We start from the raw sequence: 16,794 nt of genomic DNA on the forward strand, positions 1-16,794 counted from the left end.
CCTAGGTACTTATAGGTGTCCATATATTCAAGGTCGGAACCATCCAGTGTGGTGATGCTAGTCGGGCATGCGGGTGCAGGCAGCGATCGGTTGAAAAGCATGCATTTGGTTTTACTAGCGTTTAAGTGCAGTTGGAGGCCACGGAAGGAGTGTTGTATGGCATTGAAGCTCGTTTGGAGGTTAGATAGCACAGTGTCCAATGACGGGCCGAAAGTATATAGAATGGTGTCGTCTGCGTAGAGGTGGACCAGGGAATCGCCCGCAGCAAGACCAACATCATTGATATATACAGAGAAAAGAGTCGGCCCGAGAATTGAACCCTGTGGCACCCCCACAGAGACTGCCAGAGGACCGGACAGCATGCCCTCCGATTTGACACACTGAACTCTGTCTGCAAAGTAATTGGTGAACCAGGCAAGGCAGTCATCCGAAAAACCGAGGCTACTGAGTCTGCCGATAAGAATCTGGTGATTGACAGAGTCGAAAGCCTTGGCAAGGTCGATGAAGACGGCTGCACAGTACTGTCTTTTTATCGATGGCAGTTATGATGTCGTTTAGTACCTTGAGTGTGGCTGAGGTGCACCCGTGACCGGCTCGGAAACCAGATTGCATAGCGGAGAAGGTACGGTGGGATTCGAGATGGTTAGTGACCTGTTTGTTGACTTGGCTTTCGAAGACCTTAGATAGGCAGGGCAGAATGGATATAGGTCTGTAACAGTTTGGGTCCAGGGTGTCTCCCCTTTGAAGAGGGGGATGACTGCAGCAGCTTTCAATCCTTGGGGATCTCAGACGATATGAAAGAGAGGTTGAACAGGCTGGTAATAGGATATGTCTCTATAAGCTTGGCACATCTAGCCACTGCGATTTCTGCCCACTTTTCAAGGCAAAACTGCTACAGCTCCTTCAAGTTGGATGGGTTCCTGCTAGTGTACAGCAATTTTTAAGTCATACCACAGATTATCAATTGGATTGAGGTCTGGGCTTTGACTCGGCCATTCCAAGAAATTTAAAATGTTTCCCCTTAAACAACTCAAGTGTTGCTTTAGCAGTATGCTTAGGGTCATTGTCCTGCTGGAAGGTGAACCTCCGTCCCAGTCTCAAGTCTCAAGACTGAAACATGTTTCCCTCAAGAATTTCCCTGTATTTAGCGCCATCCATCATTCCTTCAATTCTGACCAGTTTCCCAGACCCTGGTGATGAAAAATATCCCCACAGCATGATGCTGCCACCACCATGCTTCACTGTGGGGATAGTATTCTCTGGGTGATGAGAGGTGTTGGGTTTGTGCCAGACATAGCGTTTTCCTTGATGAAAAAAAGCTAAATTCTCATCTGACCAGAGTACCTTCTTCCATATGTTTGGGGAGTCTCCCACCGCCCTGACAATCACTTCTATTTGTGTTTTTATGTGCTATACCTTTTTGTGCCCACTGCCCTTTCTCCCCAAATCGAAATGGGCACCAGCATCTCAGTGCAAGAGGTGTCACTGTAGTCCCTGGTTCGAATCCAGGCTGCATCACATCCGGCCGTGATTAGGAGTCCCCTAGGACGGTGCACAATTGGCTCAGCGTTGTCCGGATTCTGCCATCGTTGTAAATAAGATGTTGTTCTTAACTGACTTGCCTAATTAAATAAAGGTTCCATTTAAAATATATATATATAAAAATGAATTGCTTGCTTACTGTCTCTTTATTAAGGACACGGCCCCTTGCTCCTGAAAGGGAGGAGCAATGCCCTAAAACACAGGTGTAACACAAACGTCATGTTGCTAGCCAGGCAGACATAGTTTCTATGTGAAGAAAGCCTACAGACCATTTGAACAATAAGGTAAGATTTTTCCAAATAACGCTGATAATTATTGTAAATTATTATAGAAAGTGCCATGTACGCAAACACGGCAGCTAGACGATTCAGCTACAATTTGCCCGGAGGTCCTACCCCATTCATAGACGCGACCTACCTTTATTGGTTTTTGATTAAGGTATCTTCAAAGACAGTACAGTATGTGGTATCTTCTTCCCAGACGCTCGATGTGATCGTTTGCGGTACCGTTTTTAAAACATAAGGAACGTAGCTATCCAACGTGGGCATTTCATTTGATTCTTTACATAAATCTACGACAGTTTCTTTACTATTATGTTACTTTTCTTATGGTATGTATTCATGTATTAATTTGTGAACGTCAATCATCCGTTTCGTACAATATTTGCAATTGGTACAGTATTTTTTTTGCGAAACATATGTTACAAATTCCCATTTGTTGTGGCTAACGTTAGTTAGTTAGGTGGTTACTGCTAGTGTTAGCTAGTTTTCGGGATTAGAGGAACGGTTATCCAACATACTAAGTAGTTGCGAAGCTGCGGAAGTTGTCCATGATGAGATTCGAACACGCTTGCCTTAAGCAACCTTCTATCATATGTAACCATACCAATCGTAACATATTTATTATTTCTAGCTGTCATGAAATATAGTTCAGACTGGTCTCAGACTAGACGTAACATAGTATAATCAAGGACACTCAAATTAATATTGTAATGGCCCTGGTTTATATGCGACAGAGTCGATTTCCGCGTTTTATAAACCTAGGGTCGTTACAATACTCATTTGAGTGTCCTTGATTATACTAACGACCCTGGGTTTATAAGCGCGGAAATCGACTCTCGCATATAAACCAGGGCCATTACAATATTAATTTGAGTGTCCTTGATTATACTATGTTACGTCTAGTCTGAGACCAGTCTGAACTATATTTCATGACAGCTAGAAATAATAAAAAGGTTCAATTACTACACACCTTTTAATAGGGTCAGAGTTCCCACACGAACATATCTCCATTTTACAGCATGTGTTTACAAAAAAAGGGTAATTAGGGTTCTAGCATTCTCTTAATGTCTGTGTTGTAACTGGAAAAAATGATGTCGGCTGCAAATGTTATAAAGCAAGTTAAAACTAAGTGTATATTTTGCATTTGTAATATGAAAGTAAATTACTTTATGTTTTTAGAACCGTAACGTTATCGCAGTTTAGAATAGATTCACATTTTGTAGTATTTGGATGTTTTGGAAATAACATGCAAAGTCCTTGACAAGTTCACAATTTTACAACTGTTAGATGGTTCCTTACCCTGCGAAAATGGACCAGGATAAACTGTAATTCGTGGTACAATTGTTTTTAAACCACCATTACAAACGTTAGCAACTGCTAGCTAAAATCAATAGAAGTGATCATGAGAAACATGTCAATCACCTAAAATCAACTCTCTATATTTGGTTTGATGGACCTTTTTTTTAAGGTGATTTGGCCATAACACAACATTCTCACATGCCCTCCATCCATCACTTCCATTGATTTTTATCTAGGGTTGGCTGAAGTTAGCTGAAGTTTGTAATGGCTGTATAAAGAACTAAACCATGGATTCGTTTCTCCTGGCCCATAGACTACTTTCAGGGTGAGGAGTCATCTAACATCAAGCTTTAAAATAGCGAACTACTCCTTTAAGCAGTAAAGGCTTTAATGAATAACTGTAGGCTCCTTATGAGTACATTCTTGGGCTAGCTAGGTCCCAGAGTCCAGTAACGTTCGTTAACATTTGGCAAACCTTATTGTGAGTGATATGTGTATTTCCTTGCCAACAGTGTTATTAAGGCAAGTGGATATTTAGCTAGCCGATCAAACGCTACGATTTAAAATTGAGTTGAGTGGCGACAAATGTGGGTGGACTGAAACTCCGGCGTCACATATAATCATGCGTGCTATTATTTGGGTGCTGAAATCTGTCGTTTTTGATAACTTAAATTTGCGACGCCAGAGCTCGTATCGGCACGCTAGACGCTGCTCAGCTCCATCATAAATCGTTGAGTTTAGTCGGCTAGTGGATATTGTGAGAAGTTGATCCGCTTAGGTGGGCATCTGGCAAAACGAACAGTACAGAACAAGCAAACCAGGAAATTGTGTGCTGCTTGTTACAGAAAAGACGTCATGCAGCCCTCTAACGTCTGTTGGTCCTTGACGATATGGATGGTCCAGCTGGCCTTGACTGTTCTCACTGTTCAAGGTGGGGTAATTTCTGTATAGAATCAGAATCCTATTTCTTTGTATCTCCCTCTTTCTACAGATGGTAGTTTGTCGCTTACACTACTACAGTTTGTGGGTTGACATGAAAGTGTTGTCTCCTGTATTTGTTCACCTTGGTCATTAACATGAACTACATTTTGTCTCCACCTCTTTCAGCTAAAAACTGTACCAAACCCATAGGAGGGCCAAACATGGTTTTGTCAGATGCCTTCATCACGCAAGAGACATTTGTAGATGGCGCAAATGTCACTTTTCAGTGTGCAGTTGGATATGCCAGTACAGGACGGTCTCCGCCAGTCACCTGTACTGCCGGCGTGTGGAGTGAAGTGAAACTGAAATGCGAAAGTAATATAATCGTATTTTTGTTTTGAAAAGTTGTGCCATATTCTTGTAAATATTTCCAGTTTTTACTTACCCACTCAACTTGATATATTCATTGCCCATCCTTCAATCGAATTGAAATACTAGCCTGGAATTCAGACCTGTTTTGTGCTAACATTCAACTCTTTCTCACTCTGTCATTTTGAAAATCTGACTGGTTTTCTCTATGGTTGTTTCAGGGAAGTCGTGTGGCAGCCCAGGAGAAGTGACGAACGGCCAGTTTAATACCTCTCAGGGGGTCTTGTTTGGAGACCAGGTAGTTGCTACCTGTAATACTGGGTCAGTGCTTTCTTGAGTCTTAGATGTAATTACATTTTTATTTTTTTAGAATTAACATGTCAACATTTTCACAAAGCTGTCCATTTGTTGGCCTAATTTAGTGATTTTTCCAAATAGGCCTTAATCAAACTTCCCCTCCCTAAAAGCTAAACAAAAAGTAATTCAATTTCAGGCGTATTATCTGTTATTACTATTTTGATCAGAGCTGTGAACAGTCTCTGTTGTAACCCTTACTGTCCTGAAAGTAAAGTTGTAAAAAGTGTCTCGTATTGTCTAATCTTTCTATATTTCAGCTATGTGCTTGTGGGCAGCGGTGTAAGGAACTGTATGGATGGAGGCTGGGATGGCAGAGTTCCTGTATGTGAAGGTTGGTAATCTGAAGGAGCATGTCAAGTGAAAATAACATTAACAGTTCTGTGCATGTGCCTGAATCATCTTTTCATAACTGCTGTTGTGCTCTAATCTGCAGTGGTGAAGTGTGGAAAGCCCCCAAACATTGTCAACGGTGGGCCTGTTGTCCCACCTGATGATACGTATGACTATGGAAATGTCGTGCCATATGCCTGTGAGAAGGATTACACTCTGGTTGGAGCTAAATCCATAACCTGCAGTGAGAATGGAGAATTCCAGCCAGCTCCACCTGAGTGTAAAAGTATGTTGAAAGCTTTCCTTTTCCCCTGTTTTTATAAGTATGATTGTTAACAAAACAATAATGAACTGCTTACACCAGGGGTGTCAAACTCACACCATGGAGGGCCTAGTGTCTACTGGTTTCTCCTTTCAATTAAGATGAGCAGATGAGGGGAGGTCCTTACTAACTAGTGACCTTAATTCGTCAATCAAGTACAAGGGAGGAGAACCCACAGACATTCACCACTCCCTAGCATTCTCCTCGCCAATGTCCAGTCTCTTGACAACAAGGTTGATGAAATCCGAGCAAGGGTAGCATTCCAGAGGGACATCAGAGACTGTAACGTTCTTTGCTTCACGGAAACATGTCTCACTGGAGAGACGCTATCAGAGACAGTGCAGCCAGCTGGTTTCTCCACGCATCGCGCCGACAGAAACAAACATCTTTCTGGTAAGAAGAGGGGCGGGGGCGTATGCTTTATGGTTAACGGGACGTGGTGTGGCCAAAACAACATACAGGAACTCAAGTCCTTCTGTTCACCTGATTTAGAATTCCTCACAATCAAATGTAGACCGCATTATCTACCAAGGGAATTCTCTTCGATTATAGTCACAGCCGTATATATTCCCCCCCAAGCAGACACATCGATGGCTCTGAACTAACTTTATTTGACTCTTTGCAAACTGGAATCCATTTATCCGGAGGCTGCATTCATTGTAGCTGGGGATTTTAACAAGGCTAATCTGAAAACAAGACTCCCTAAATTTTATCAGCATATCGATTGAGCAACCAGGGTGGGAAAAACCTTGGATCATTGCTATTCCAACTTCCGCGACGCATATAAGGCCCTGCCCCGCCCTCCTTTCGGAAAAGCTGACCACGACTCCATTTTGTTGATCCCTGCCTACAGACAGAAACTAAAACAAGAAGCTCCCGCGCTGAAGTCTGTTCAACGCTGGTCCGACCAATCTGATTCCACACTCCAAGACTGCTTCCACACTCCAAGACTGCTTCCATCACGTGGGCTGGGATATTTTCCGTATTGCGTCAGACGACAACATTGACGAATACGCTGATTCGGTGTGCGAGTTCATTAGAACGTGCGTTGAAGATGTCGTTCCCATAGCAACGATGAAAACATTACCAAACCAGAAACCGTGGATTGATGGCAGCATTTGCGTGAAACTGAAAGCGCAAACCACTGCTTTTAATCAGGGCAAGGTGACTGGAAACATGACCGAATACAAACAGTATAGAGACAAAGTAGAATCTCAATTCAACGGCTCAGACACAAGGTATGTGGCAGGGTCTACAGTCAATCACGGATTACAAAAAGAAAACCAGCACTGTCACGGACCAGGATGTCTCCCAGCCAGACTAAATCACTTTTTTGCCTGCTTTGAGGACAATACAGTGCCACTGACACTGCCCGCAACTAAAACATGCGGACACTCCTTCACTGCAGCCGACGTGAGGAAAACATTTAAACATGTCAAACCCTCGCAAGGCTGCAGGCCCAGACTGCATCCCCAGCCGCGCCCTCAGAGCATGCGCAGACCAGTGTGTGTTTACGGACATATTCAATCAATCCCTATCCCAGTCTGTTGTTCCCACATGCTTCAAGAGGGCCACCATTGTTCCTGTTCCCAAGAAAGCTAAGGTAACTGAGCTAAATGACTACCGCCCCGTAGCACTCACTTCCGTCATCATGAAGTGCTTTGAGAGACTAGTCAAGGACCATATCACCTCCACCCTACCTGACACCCTAGACCCACTCCAATTTGCTTACCGCCCAAATAGGTCCACAGACGATGCAATCTCAACCACACTGCACACTGCCCTAACCCATCTGGACAAGAGGAATACCTATGTGAGAATGCTGTTCATCGACTACAGCTCGGCATTTAACACCATAGTGCCCTCCAAGCTCGTCATCAAGCTCGAGACCCTGGGTCTCGACCCCGCCCTGTGCAACTGGGTACTGGACTTCTTGACGGGCCGCCCCCAGGTGGTGAGGGAAGGCAACAACATCTCCACCCCGCTGATCCTCAACACTGGGGCCCCACAAGGGTGCGTTCTGAGCCCTCTCCTGTACTCCTTGTTCACCCACGACTGCGTGGCCATGCACGCCTCCAACTCAATCATCAAGTTGCGGACGACACAACAGTGGTAGGCTTGATTACCAACAACGACGAGACGGACTACAGGGAGAAGGTGAGGGCCCTCGGAGTGTGGTGTGAGGAAAATAACCTCACACTCAACTTCAACAAAACTAAGGAGATGATTGTGGACTTCAGGAAACAGCAGAGGGAACACCCCCCTATCCACATCGATGGAACAGTAGTGGAGAGGGTAGTAAGTTTTAAGTTCCTCGGCATACACATCACAGACAAACTGAATTGGTCCACCCACACAGACAGCATCGTGAAGAAGGCGCAGCAGCGCCTCTTCAACCTCAGGAGGCTGAAGAAATTCGGCTTGTCACCAAAAGCACTCACAAACTTCTACAGATGCACAATCGAGAGCATCCTGTCGGGCTGTATCACCGCCTGGTACGGCAACTGCTCCGCCCACAACCGTAAGGCTCTCCAGAGGGTAGTGAGGTCTGCACAACGCATCACCGGGGCAAAATACCTGCCCTCCAGGACACCTACACCACCCGATGTCACAGGAAGGCCATAAAGATCATCAAGGACAGCAACCACCCGAGCCACTGCCTGTTCACCCCGCTATCATCCAGAAGGCGAGGTCAGTACAGGTGCATCAAAGCTGGGACCGAGAGACTGAAAAACAGCTTCTATCTCAAGGCCATCAGACTGTTAAACAGCCACCACTAACATTGAGTGGCTGCTGCCAACACACTGACACTGACTCAACTCCAGCCACTTTAATAATGGGAATTGATGGGAAATGATGTAAATTACATCACTAGCCACTTTAAACAATGCTACCTAATATAATGTTTACATACCCTACATTATTCATCTCATATGTATACGTATATACTGTACTCTATATCATCTACTGCATCCTTATGTAATACATGTATCACTAGCCACTTTAACTATGCCACTTTGTTTACATACTCATCTCATATGTATATACTGCACTCAATACCATCTACTGTATCTTGCCTATGCTGCTCTGTACCATCACTCATTCATATATCTTTATGTACATATTCTTTATCCCCTTACACTTGTGTCTATAAGGTAGTAGTTTTGGAATTGTTAGCTAGATTACTTGTTGGTTATTACTGCATTGTCGGAACTAGAAGCACAAGCATTTCGCTACACTCGCACTAACATCTGCTAACCATGTGTATGTGACAAATAAAATTTGATTTCCCATGGAATGAGTTTGACACAAGTTGCTTACACTGATAAAATCTATTTGGGCTTCCACTTTTTTTCCTCCACCACACAGTCATGATCAAGTTCCAGATGACCTCCTCTGAAAGATAAATGTGTAAATATCACAGTATCTAGCTTAATAAAATCAAACATTATCACAGATGTGCATGAGACAGGCAAGCAGTCTAAAGCATGTTTAATGTGTCGGCCTAATCTAATAATCATGATGCAACATTAAGCTCAGAGGAAGTAGGTTTCAATAGAATCTACACTATTTGATAGATAATGATTAGTTGCATTATTCATAAATGGGTGATTATAACAACATTGTTTATTGCTTCAAGTAGTCTAAAACCAATAAATAATATACTTTTGTCATGTTGTTCACCTCAAAACAGCAGCTAATGACATATGTTTGTTTACGTCTGCAGTGGTGTCATGTCCTAATCCTGTTGTTGAGAATGGTGTTCGGATTGACGGCCGTCCCCTATACGTACATGTCTTTGTGACGTATAGGTGTAATGCTGGATATGAGATGGAGGGACAAGCCAGTCTGACCTGTGAAATAGAAGGCTGGTCAGCTCCTTACCCAACATGCAAAGGTAAGACTGATTTCACTGTTTATTTAACACACTAGCCTAATATTTTAGCTCAGATATTTTGCATCATTTGGTGTTTATGACGGAAATACCAATTTCTCAGCAAACTGTCTTTTTTAATGGAATTGGCCTCTACTCATATAAACACAATGAGGTGTTTTTGATAAGAAAAGATGGTACATGTGTTAGTGTTCATGGTAGTTGTTGTTTTTCTCCATATGCATGCCTGTGCATCGCAACCTCTGGTATTTATTTTCCCTTTTTGCACTTTATTTGTGATGGACTAGCTATTGGGTCCAACACCATTCAACTCCTTGGACCACACTGGCTCATTAAAGCATTTAAGAGATCATAACAGTAAAGTGTTATGACAGACCGGACAAGAATAGTTAGTGGCCTAATTACAGTTGAAGTCAGAAGTTTACATACACTTAGGTTGGAGTCATTAAAACGCGTTTTCAACCACTCCACACATTTCTTGTTAACAAACTATAGTTTTGGCCAGTCGGTCAGGACATCTACTTTGTGCATGACACAATTCTTCCAACAATTGTTTACAGATTATTTCACTTATAATTCACTGTATCACAATTCCAGTGGGTCAGAACTTTACATGCACTAAGTTGCTGTGCCTTTAAACAGCTTGGAAAATTCCAGAAGATTGTGTTGTGGCTTTAGAAGCTTTTGATAGGCTAATTGACATCATTTGAGTCAGTTGGAGGTGTACCTGTGGATGTATTTCAAGGCCTACCTTCAAACTCAGTGCCTCTTTGCGTGACATAATGGGAAAATCAAAAGAAATCAGCCACGACCTCAGGGGGGGAAGAAAATGTAGGCCACAAGTCCGGTTCATCCTTGGGAGCAATTTCCAAACGCCTGAACGTACCACATTCATCTGTACAAACAATAGTACGCAAGTATAAACACCATGGGACCATGCAGCCCTCATACCGCTCAGGAAGGAGACACGTTCTGTCTCCTATAGATGATTGTACTTTGGTGCAAAAAGTGCAAATCAATCCCAGAACAACAGCAAAGGACCTTGTGAAGATGCCAGAGGAAACGAGTACAAAAGTATCTATATCCACAGTAAAGAGTCCTATACTGACATAACCCAAAAGTCCGCTTTTCAAGGAAGAAGTCAGTGCTCCAAAACCACCATTAAAAAAAGGGGACATGGGGACAAAGATTGTACTTTTTGGAGAAATGTCCTCTGGTCTGATGAAACAAAAATAGAACTGTTTGGCCATAATGACCATCGTTATGTTTGGAGGAAAAAGGGGGAGGCTTACAAGCCAAAGAACACCATCCTAACCGTGAAGAACGGGGGTGGCAGCATCATGTTGTGGGGGTGCATTGCTGCAGGAGGGACTGGTGCACTTCACAAAATAATTTTCCTCCTCGTGATGCCATCTATGTAGATATATTGAATCAACATCTCAAGACATCAGTCAGGAAGTTAAAGCTTGGTCGTAAATGGGTCTTCAATGGACAATAACCCCAAGCATACTTCCAAAGATGTGGCAAAATGGCTTAAGGACAACAAAGTCAAGGTGTTACAGTGGCCATCACAAAGCCTGACCTCAATCCTATAGAAAATGTGTGGGCAGAACTGGAAAAAGTGTGTGCGAGCAGAGGCCTACAAACCTGACTCAGTTACAAAAGCTCTGTCAGGAGGATTGGGCCAATATTCACCCAATTTATTGTGGGAATCTTGTGGAAGGCTACCTGACTCATTTGACCCAAGTTAAACCATTTAAAGGCAATGCTTCCAATTACTAATTAAGTGTATATAAACTTTTGACCCACTGGGAATGTGATGAAGGAAATAATAGCTGAAATACATAATTCACTCTCCTATTATCCTGATACTTCACATTCTTAAAATAAAGTGGTGATCCTATCACGGAATCCAATCCGGCTGCACGCGTGCACCATCGTGCATAAATGCATTTTGCCCCCCCCCCCCACATCAATCGTGATCCTGATGTGCAGGTTAAAATATATCAAAACATACTCTGAACCAATTATATTCATTTGGGGACAGGTCAAAAAACATTAAATATTTATGGCAATTTAGATGGCTAGCTTGCACTTGCTAGCAAATTTGTCCTATTTAGCTAGCTTGCTGTTGCTAGCTAATTTGTCCTGGGATATAAACATTTAGTTATTTTACCTGAAATGCACAAGGTCCTCTACTCCGCCAATTAATCTACACATAACGATCAACCGACTCGTTTCTAGTAATTTCTCCTCCTTCCAGGCTTTTTCTTCCCTTGACTTTATATTGTGATTGGCAACTTTAATAAATTTGGTTCATTACCGCCACTGACCTCGTTCGTCTTTCAGTCACCCACGTGGGTATAACCAATGAGATGGCACATGCCATCTGCTTCTATAAACCAAGGCGGAGATGGAAGATGCAGGATTTGCAGAGCGATCTGCGTCACAAATAGAACTGACTTCTGTTTTAGGGTGGCAAACGCAGATGCTTGTTGGCGCGCGCATAATTATTGAATAATATAGATTTCTACATTTATTTTGCAGCGCATGTGACAAGCTCGTGTAGTCAGCCTGTAAGACTGTCTCCTGTATTTGTTCACCTTGGTCATTAACATGAACTACATTTTGTCTCCACCTCTTTCAGCTAAAAACTGTACCAAACCCATAGGAGGGGAAAACATGGTTTTGTCAGATGCCTTCATCACGCAAGAGACATTTGTAGATGGCGCAAATGTCACTTTTCAGTGTGCAATTGGATATGCCAGTACAGGATGCTCTCCGACAGTCACCTGTACTGCCGGCGTGTGGAGTGAAGTGAAACTGAAATGCAAAAGTAATATAATCGTCTTTTATTTTTTGTTCTGAAAAGTTGTGCCATATTCTTGTAAATATTTCCAGTTTTTACTTACCCACTCGAAACTTGATATATTCATTGCCCATCCTTCAATCTAATTGAAATACTAGCCTGGAATTCGGACCTGTTTTGTGCTAACATTCAACTCTTTCTCACTCTGTCATTTTGAAAGTCTGACTGGTTTTCTCTATGGTTGTTTCAGGGAAGTCGTGTGGCAGCCCAGGAGAAGTGACGAACGGCCAGTTTAATACCTCTCAGGGGGTCTTGTTTGGAGACCAGGTAGTTGCTACCTGTAATACTGGGTCAGTGCTTTCTTGAGTCTTAGATGTAATTACATTTTTATTTTTTTAGAATTAACATGTCAACATTTTCACAAAGCTGTTCATTTGTTGGCCTAATTTAGTGATTTTTCCCAAATAGGCCTTAATCAAACTTCCCCTCCCTAAAAGCTAAACAAAAAGTAATTCAATTTCAGGCATATTATCTGTTATTACTATTTTGATCAGAGGTGTGAACAGTCTCTGTTGTAACCCTTACTATCCTGAAAGCAAAGTTGTAAAAAGTGTCTCGTATTGTCTAATCTTTCTATATTTCAGCTATGTGCTTGTGGGCAGCGGTGTAAGGACCTGTATGGATGGAGGCTGGGATGGCAGAGTTCCTGTATGTGAAGGTTGGTAATCTGAAGGAGCATGTCAAGTGAAAATAACATTAACAGTTCTGTGCATGTGCCTGAATCATCTTTTCATAACTGCTGTTGTGCTCTAATCTGCAGTGGTGAAGTGTGGAAAGCCCCCAAACATTGTCAACGGTGGGCCTGTTGTCCCACCTGATGATACGTATGACTATGGAAGTGTCGTGCCATATGCCTGTGAGAAGAATTACACTCTGGTTGGAGCTAAATCCATAACCTGCAGTGAGAATGGAGAATTCCAGCCAGCTCCACCTGAGTGTAAAAGTATGTTGAAAGCTTTCCTTTTCCCCTGTTTTTATAAGTATGATTGTTAACAAAACAATAATGAACTGCTTACACCAGGGTGTCAAACTCACACCATGGAGGGCCTAGTGTCTACTGGTTTCTCCTTTCAATTAAGATGAGCAGATGAGGGGGAGTTCCTTACTAACTAGTGACCTTAATTCATCAATCAAGTACAAGGGAGGAGAACCCGCAGACATTCAGCCCCCATGGAATGAGTTTGACACAAGTTGCTTACCCTGTAAAATCTATTTGTGCTTCCACTTTTTTTCCTCCACCACACAGTCATGATCAAGTTCCAGATGACCTCCTCTGAAAGATAAATGTCTAAATATCACAGTATCTAGCTTAATAAAATCAAACATTATCACAGATTTGCATGAGACAGGCAAGCAGTCTAAAGCATGTTTAATGTGTCGGCCTAATCTAATAATCATGATGCAACATTAAGCTCAGAGGAAGTAGGTTTCAATAGAATCCATCCTATTTATTTGATAGATAATGATGCATTATTCATAAATGGGTGATTATAACAACATTGTTTATTGCTTCAAGTAGTCTAAAACCAATAAATAATATACTTTTGTCATGTTGTTCACCTCAAAACAGCAGCTAATGACATATGTTTGTTTACGTCTGCAGTGGTGTCATGTCCTAATCCTGTTGTTGAGAATGGTGTTCGGATTGACGGCCGTCCCCCCTATACGTACATGTCTTTGGTGACGTATAGGTGTAATGCTGGATATGAGATGGAGGGACAAGCCAGTCTGACCTGTGAAATAGAAGGCTGGTCAGCTCCTTACCCAACATGCAAAGGTAAGACTGATTTCACTGTTTATTTAACACACTTTAGCCTAATATTTTAGCTCAGATATTTTGCATCATTTGGTGTTTATGACAGAAATACCAATTTGTCAGCAAACTGTCTTTTTTAAATGGAATTGGCCTCTACTCATATAAACACAATGAGGTGTTTTTGATAAGAAAAGATGGTACATGTGTTAGTGTTCATGGTAGTTGTTGTTTTTCTCCATATGCATGCCTGTGCATCGCAACCTCTGGTATTTATTTTTTCCCTTTTTGCACTTTATTTGTGATGGACTAGCTATTGGGTCCAACACCATTCAACTCCTTGGACCACACTGGCTCATTAAAGCATTTAAGAGATCATAACAGTAAAGTGTTATGACAGACCGAACAAGAATAGTTAGTGGCCTAATTACAGTTGAAGTTGGAAGTTTACATACACTTAGGTTGGAGTCATTAAAACACGTTTTCAACCACTCCACAAATGTCTTGTTAACAAACTATTGCTTTGGCCAGTCGGTCAGGACATCTACTTTGTGCATGACACAATTCTTCCAACAATTGTTTACAGATTATTTCACTTATAATTCACTTTATCACAATTCCAGTGGGTCAGAACTTTACATGCACTAAGTTGCTGTGCCTTTAAACAGCTTGAAAATTCCAGAAGATTGTGTTGTGGCTTTAGAAGCTTTTGATAGGCTAATTGACATCATTTGAGTCAGTTGGAGGTGTACCTGTGGATGTATTTCAAGGCCTACCTTCAAACTCAGTGCCTCTTTGCGTGACATAATGGGAAAATCAAAATAAATCAGCCACGACCTCAGGGGAAAAAATGTGTAGATGGCGCAAATGTCACTTTTCAGTGTGCAATTGGATATGCCAGTACAGGATGGTCTCCGCCAGTCACCTGTACTGCTGGCGTTTGGAGTGAAGTGAAACTGAAATGCGAAAGTAATCGTCTATTTATTTTTGTTCTGAAAAGTTGTGCCATATTCTTGTAAATATTTCCAGTTTTTACTTACCCACTCAACTTGATATATTCATTGCCCATCCTTCAATCTCTATATTTGTAATATCTGTATCACAATCCCAGTGGGTCAGAACTTTACATGTGCTAAGTTTACTCTGCCATGTCAATTGGATGTGGACCTGTGGCTGTATTTCAAGGCCTACCTTCAAACTCAGTGCCTCTTTGCTTGACATCATGGGAAAATCAAAAGAAATCAGCCAAGACCTCAAAGAAAAAAAAATGTAGACCACAAGTATGGTTCATCCTTGGGAGCAATTTCCAAACACCACGTTCATCTGTACAAACAATAGTAAGCAAGTATAAACACCATAGCCGCGCAGCCGTCATACCGCTCAGGAAGGAGACGCCTTCTGTCTCGTATAGATTATTGTACAAATCAATCCCAGAACAACAGCAAAGGACCTTGTGAAGATTCCAGAGGAAACGAGTACAAAAGTATCTATATCCACAGTAAAACGAGTCCTATAGTGACATAACCTAAAAGTCTGCTTTGCAAGGAAGAAGTCAGTGCTCCAAAACCACCATTAAAAAAGGGGACATGGGGACAAAGATTGTATTTTTGGAGAAATGTCCTCTGGTCTGATGAAACAAAAATAGAACTCTTTGGCCATAATGACTATCGTTATGGAGGAGAATGCGGAGGCTTGCAAGCTGAACACCATCCCAACCGTGAAGCACGGGGTGGCAGCATCATGTTGTGGGGGTGCTTGCTGCAGGAGGGACTGGTGAACTTCACAAAATAGATGGCAGCATGAGGAGGAAAATTGTGGATATATTGAAGCAACATCTCAAGACATCAGTCAAGAAGTTAAAGCTTGGTCGCAAATGGGTCTTCAATGGACAATAACCCCAAGCATACTTCCAAAGTTGTGGCAAAATGGCTTAAGGACAACAAAGTCAAGGTATTACAGTGGCCATCACAAAGCCCTGACCTCAATCCCATAGACAATTTGTGGGCAGAACTGAAAAAGCATGTGCGAGCAAGGAGGCCTACAAACCTGACTAATTTACACCAGCTCTGTCAGGAGGAATGAGCCAAAATTCACCCAACTTATTGTGGGAAGCTTGTGGAAGGCTGCCTGACTCATTTGACCCAAGTTAAACCATTTAAATGCAATGCTACCAAATACTAATTAAGTGTATATAAACTTTTGCCCCACTGGGAATGTGATGACAGAAATAATAGCTGAAATACATAATTCACTCTCCTATTATCCTGACACTTCACATTCTTAAAATAAAGTGGTGACCTATCACTTAATCCAATCCGGCTGCACGCATACGCCATCGTGCATAAATGCATTTTGACTTCTATTTTAGGCCTTGGCAACGCAGATGCTGGTTGGCGCGCGCATAATAATTGAATAATATAGATTTCTAACTTTATTTTGCAGCGCATGCGACACAAGCGGTGGTCAGCCTGTATGACAGGAAATTTTTACTCTGATTTTAAATGTTAGAAATTGTGAACCTGAGTTTAAATGTATTTGGCTAAGGTGTATGTTAACTTCTGACTTCAACTGTATGTGTAATGTCTTTATAGCCCTTTTGACTACAACAAACCCCACTACTGTGGCTACTACAAAGATGTCCACAGTAAGAGCGTTTTGATAATGCTTGGCACAATCCTAATCTATTTGTTTTTTATATATATAAAAATTGCTTACTTTGTTTATTAGGTACCACCCAGTCACGAAAAGGATCGTTCCTATAGATAGTGAGTCACGTCGCTTGCTATATAAAGCAGGCATCGAGGCATTCGGTTACTGTTCGATTGAACATTTAGAATGGGTAAAACGAGTGACCAA

General features: G+C 42.1%; 1 protein-coding gene across 4 annotated transcripts in view; it reads left to right on the forward strand.

Annotated features, from left to right (window-relative positions):
• Window positions 1-1,688: 1,688 nt before the first annotated feature.
• Window positions 1,689-16,794, forward strand: part of LOC118371797 (C4b-binding protein alpha chain-like) — a 58,964-nt gene continuing 43,858 nt past the window's right edge. For 2 of the 4 annotated variants that reach the window (XM_052485080.1, XM_052485081.1), the window contains exons 1-12: window positions 1,746-1,826; window positions 3,968-4,053; window positions 4,230-4,418; window positions 4,634-4,733; window positions 5,027-5,100; window positions 5,203-5,385; window positions 9,149-9,319; window positions 11,964-12,152; window positions 12,376-12,475; window positions 12,770-12,843; window positions 12,946-13,128; window positions 13,789-13,962. In XM_052485080.1, coding sequence (XP_052341040.1) covers window positions 3,978-4,053; window positions 4,230-4,418; window positions 4,634-4,733; window positions 5,027-5,100; window positions 5,203-5,385; window positions 9,149-9,319; window positions 11,964-12,152; window positions 12,376-12,475; window positions 12,770-12,843; window positions 12,946-13,128; window positions 13,789-13,962 — 1,513 coding nt within the window. In that variant the 5' untranslated portion in view covers window positions 1,746-1,826; window positions 3,968-3,977. Of the gene's footprint in view, window positions 1,827-2,130; window positions 2,153-3,967; window positions 4,054-4,229; window positions 4,419-4,633; window positions 4,734-5,026; window positions 5,101-5,202; window positions 5,386-9,148; window positions 9,320-11,963; window positions 12,153-12,375; window positions 12,476-12,769; window positions 12,844-12,945; window positions 13,129-13,788; window positions 13,963-16,794 lie in introns of those variants that run through there. The other 2 variants (XM_052485078.1, XM_052485079.1) reach the window with 2 other exon arrangements.

Source organism: Oncorhynchus keta, chromosome 28 (assembly GCF_023373465.1).
Source record: "Oncorhynchus keta strain PuntledgeMale-10-30-2019 chromosome 28, Oket_V2, whole genome shotgun sequence".
Taxonomy (NCBI): domain Eukaryota; kingdom Metazoa; phylum Chordata; class Actinopteri; order Salmoniformes; family Salmonidae; genus Oncorhynchus; species Oncorhynchus keta.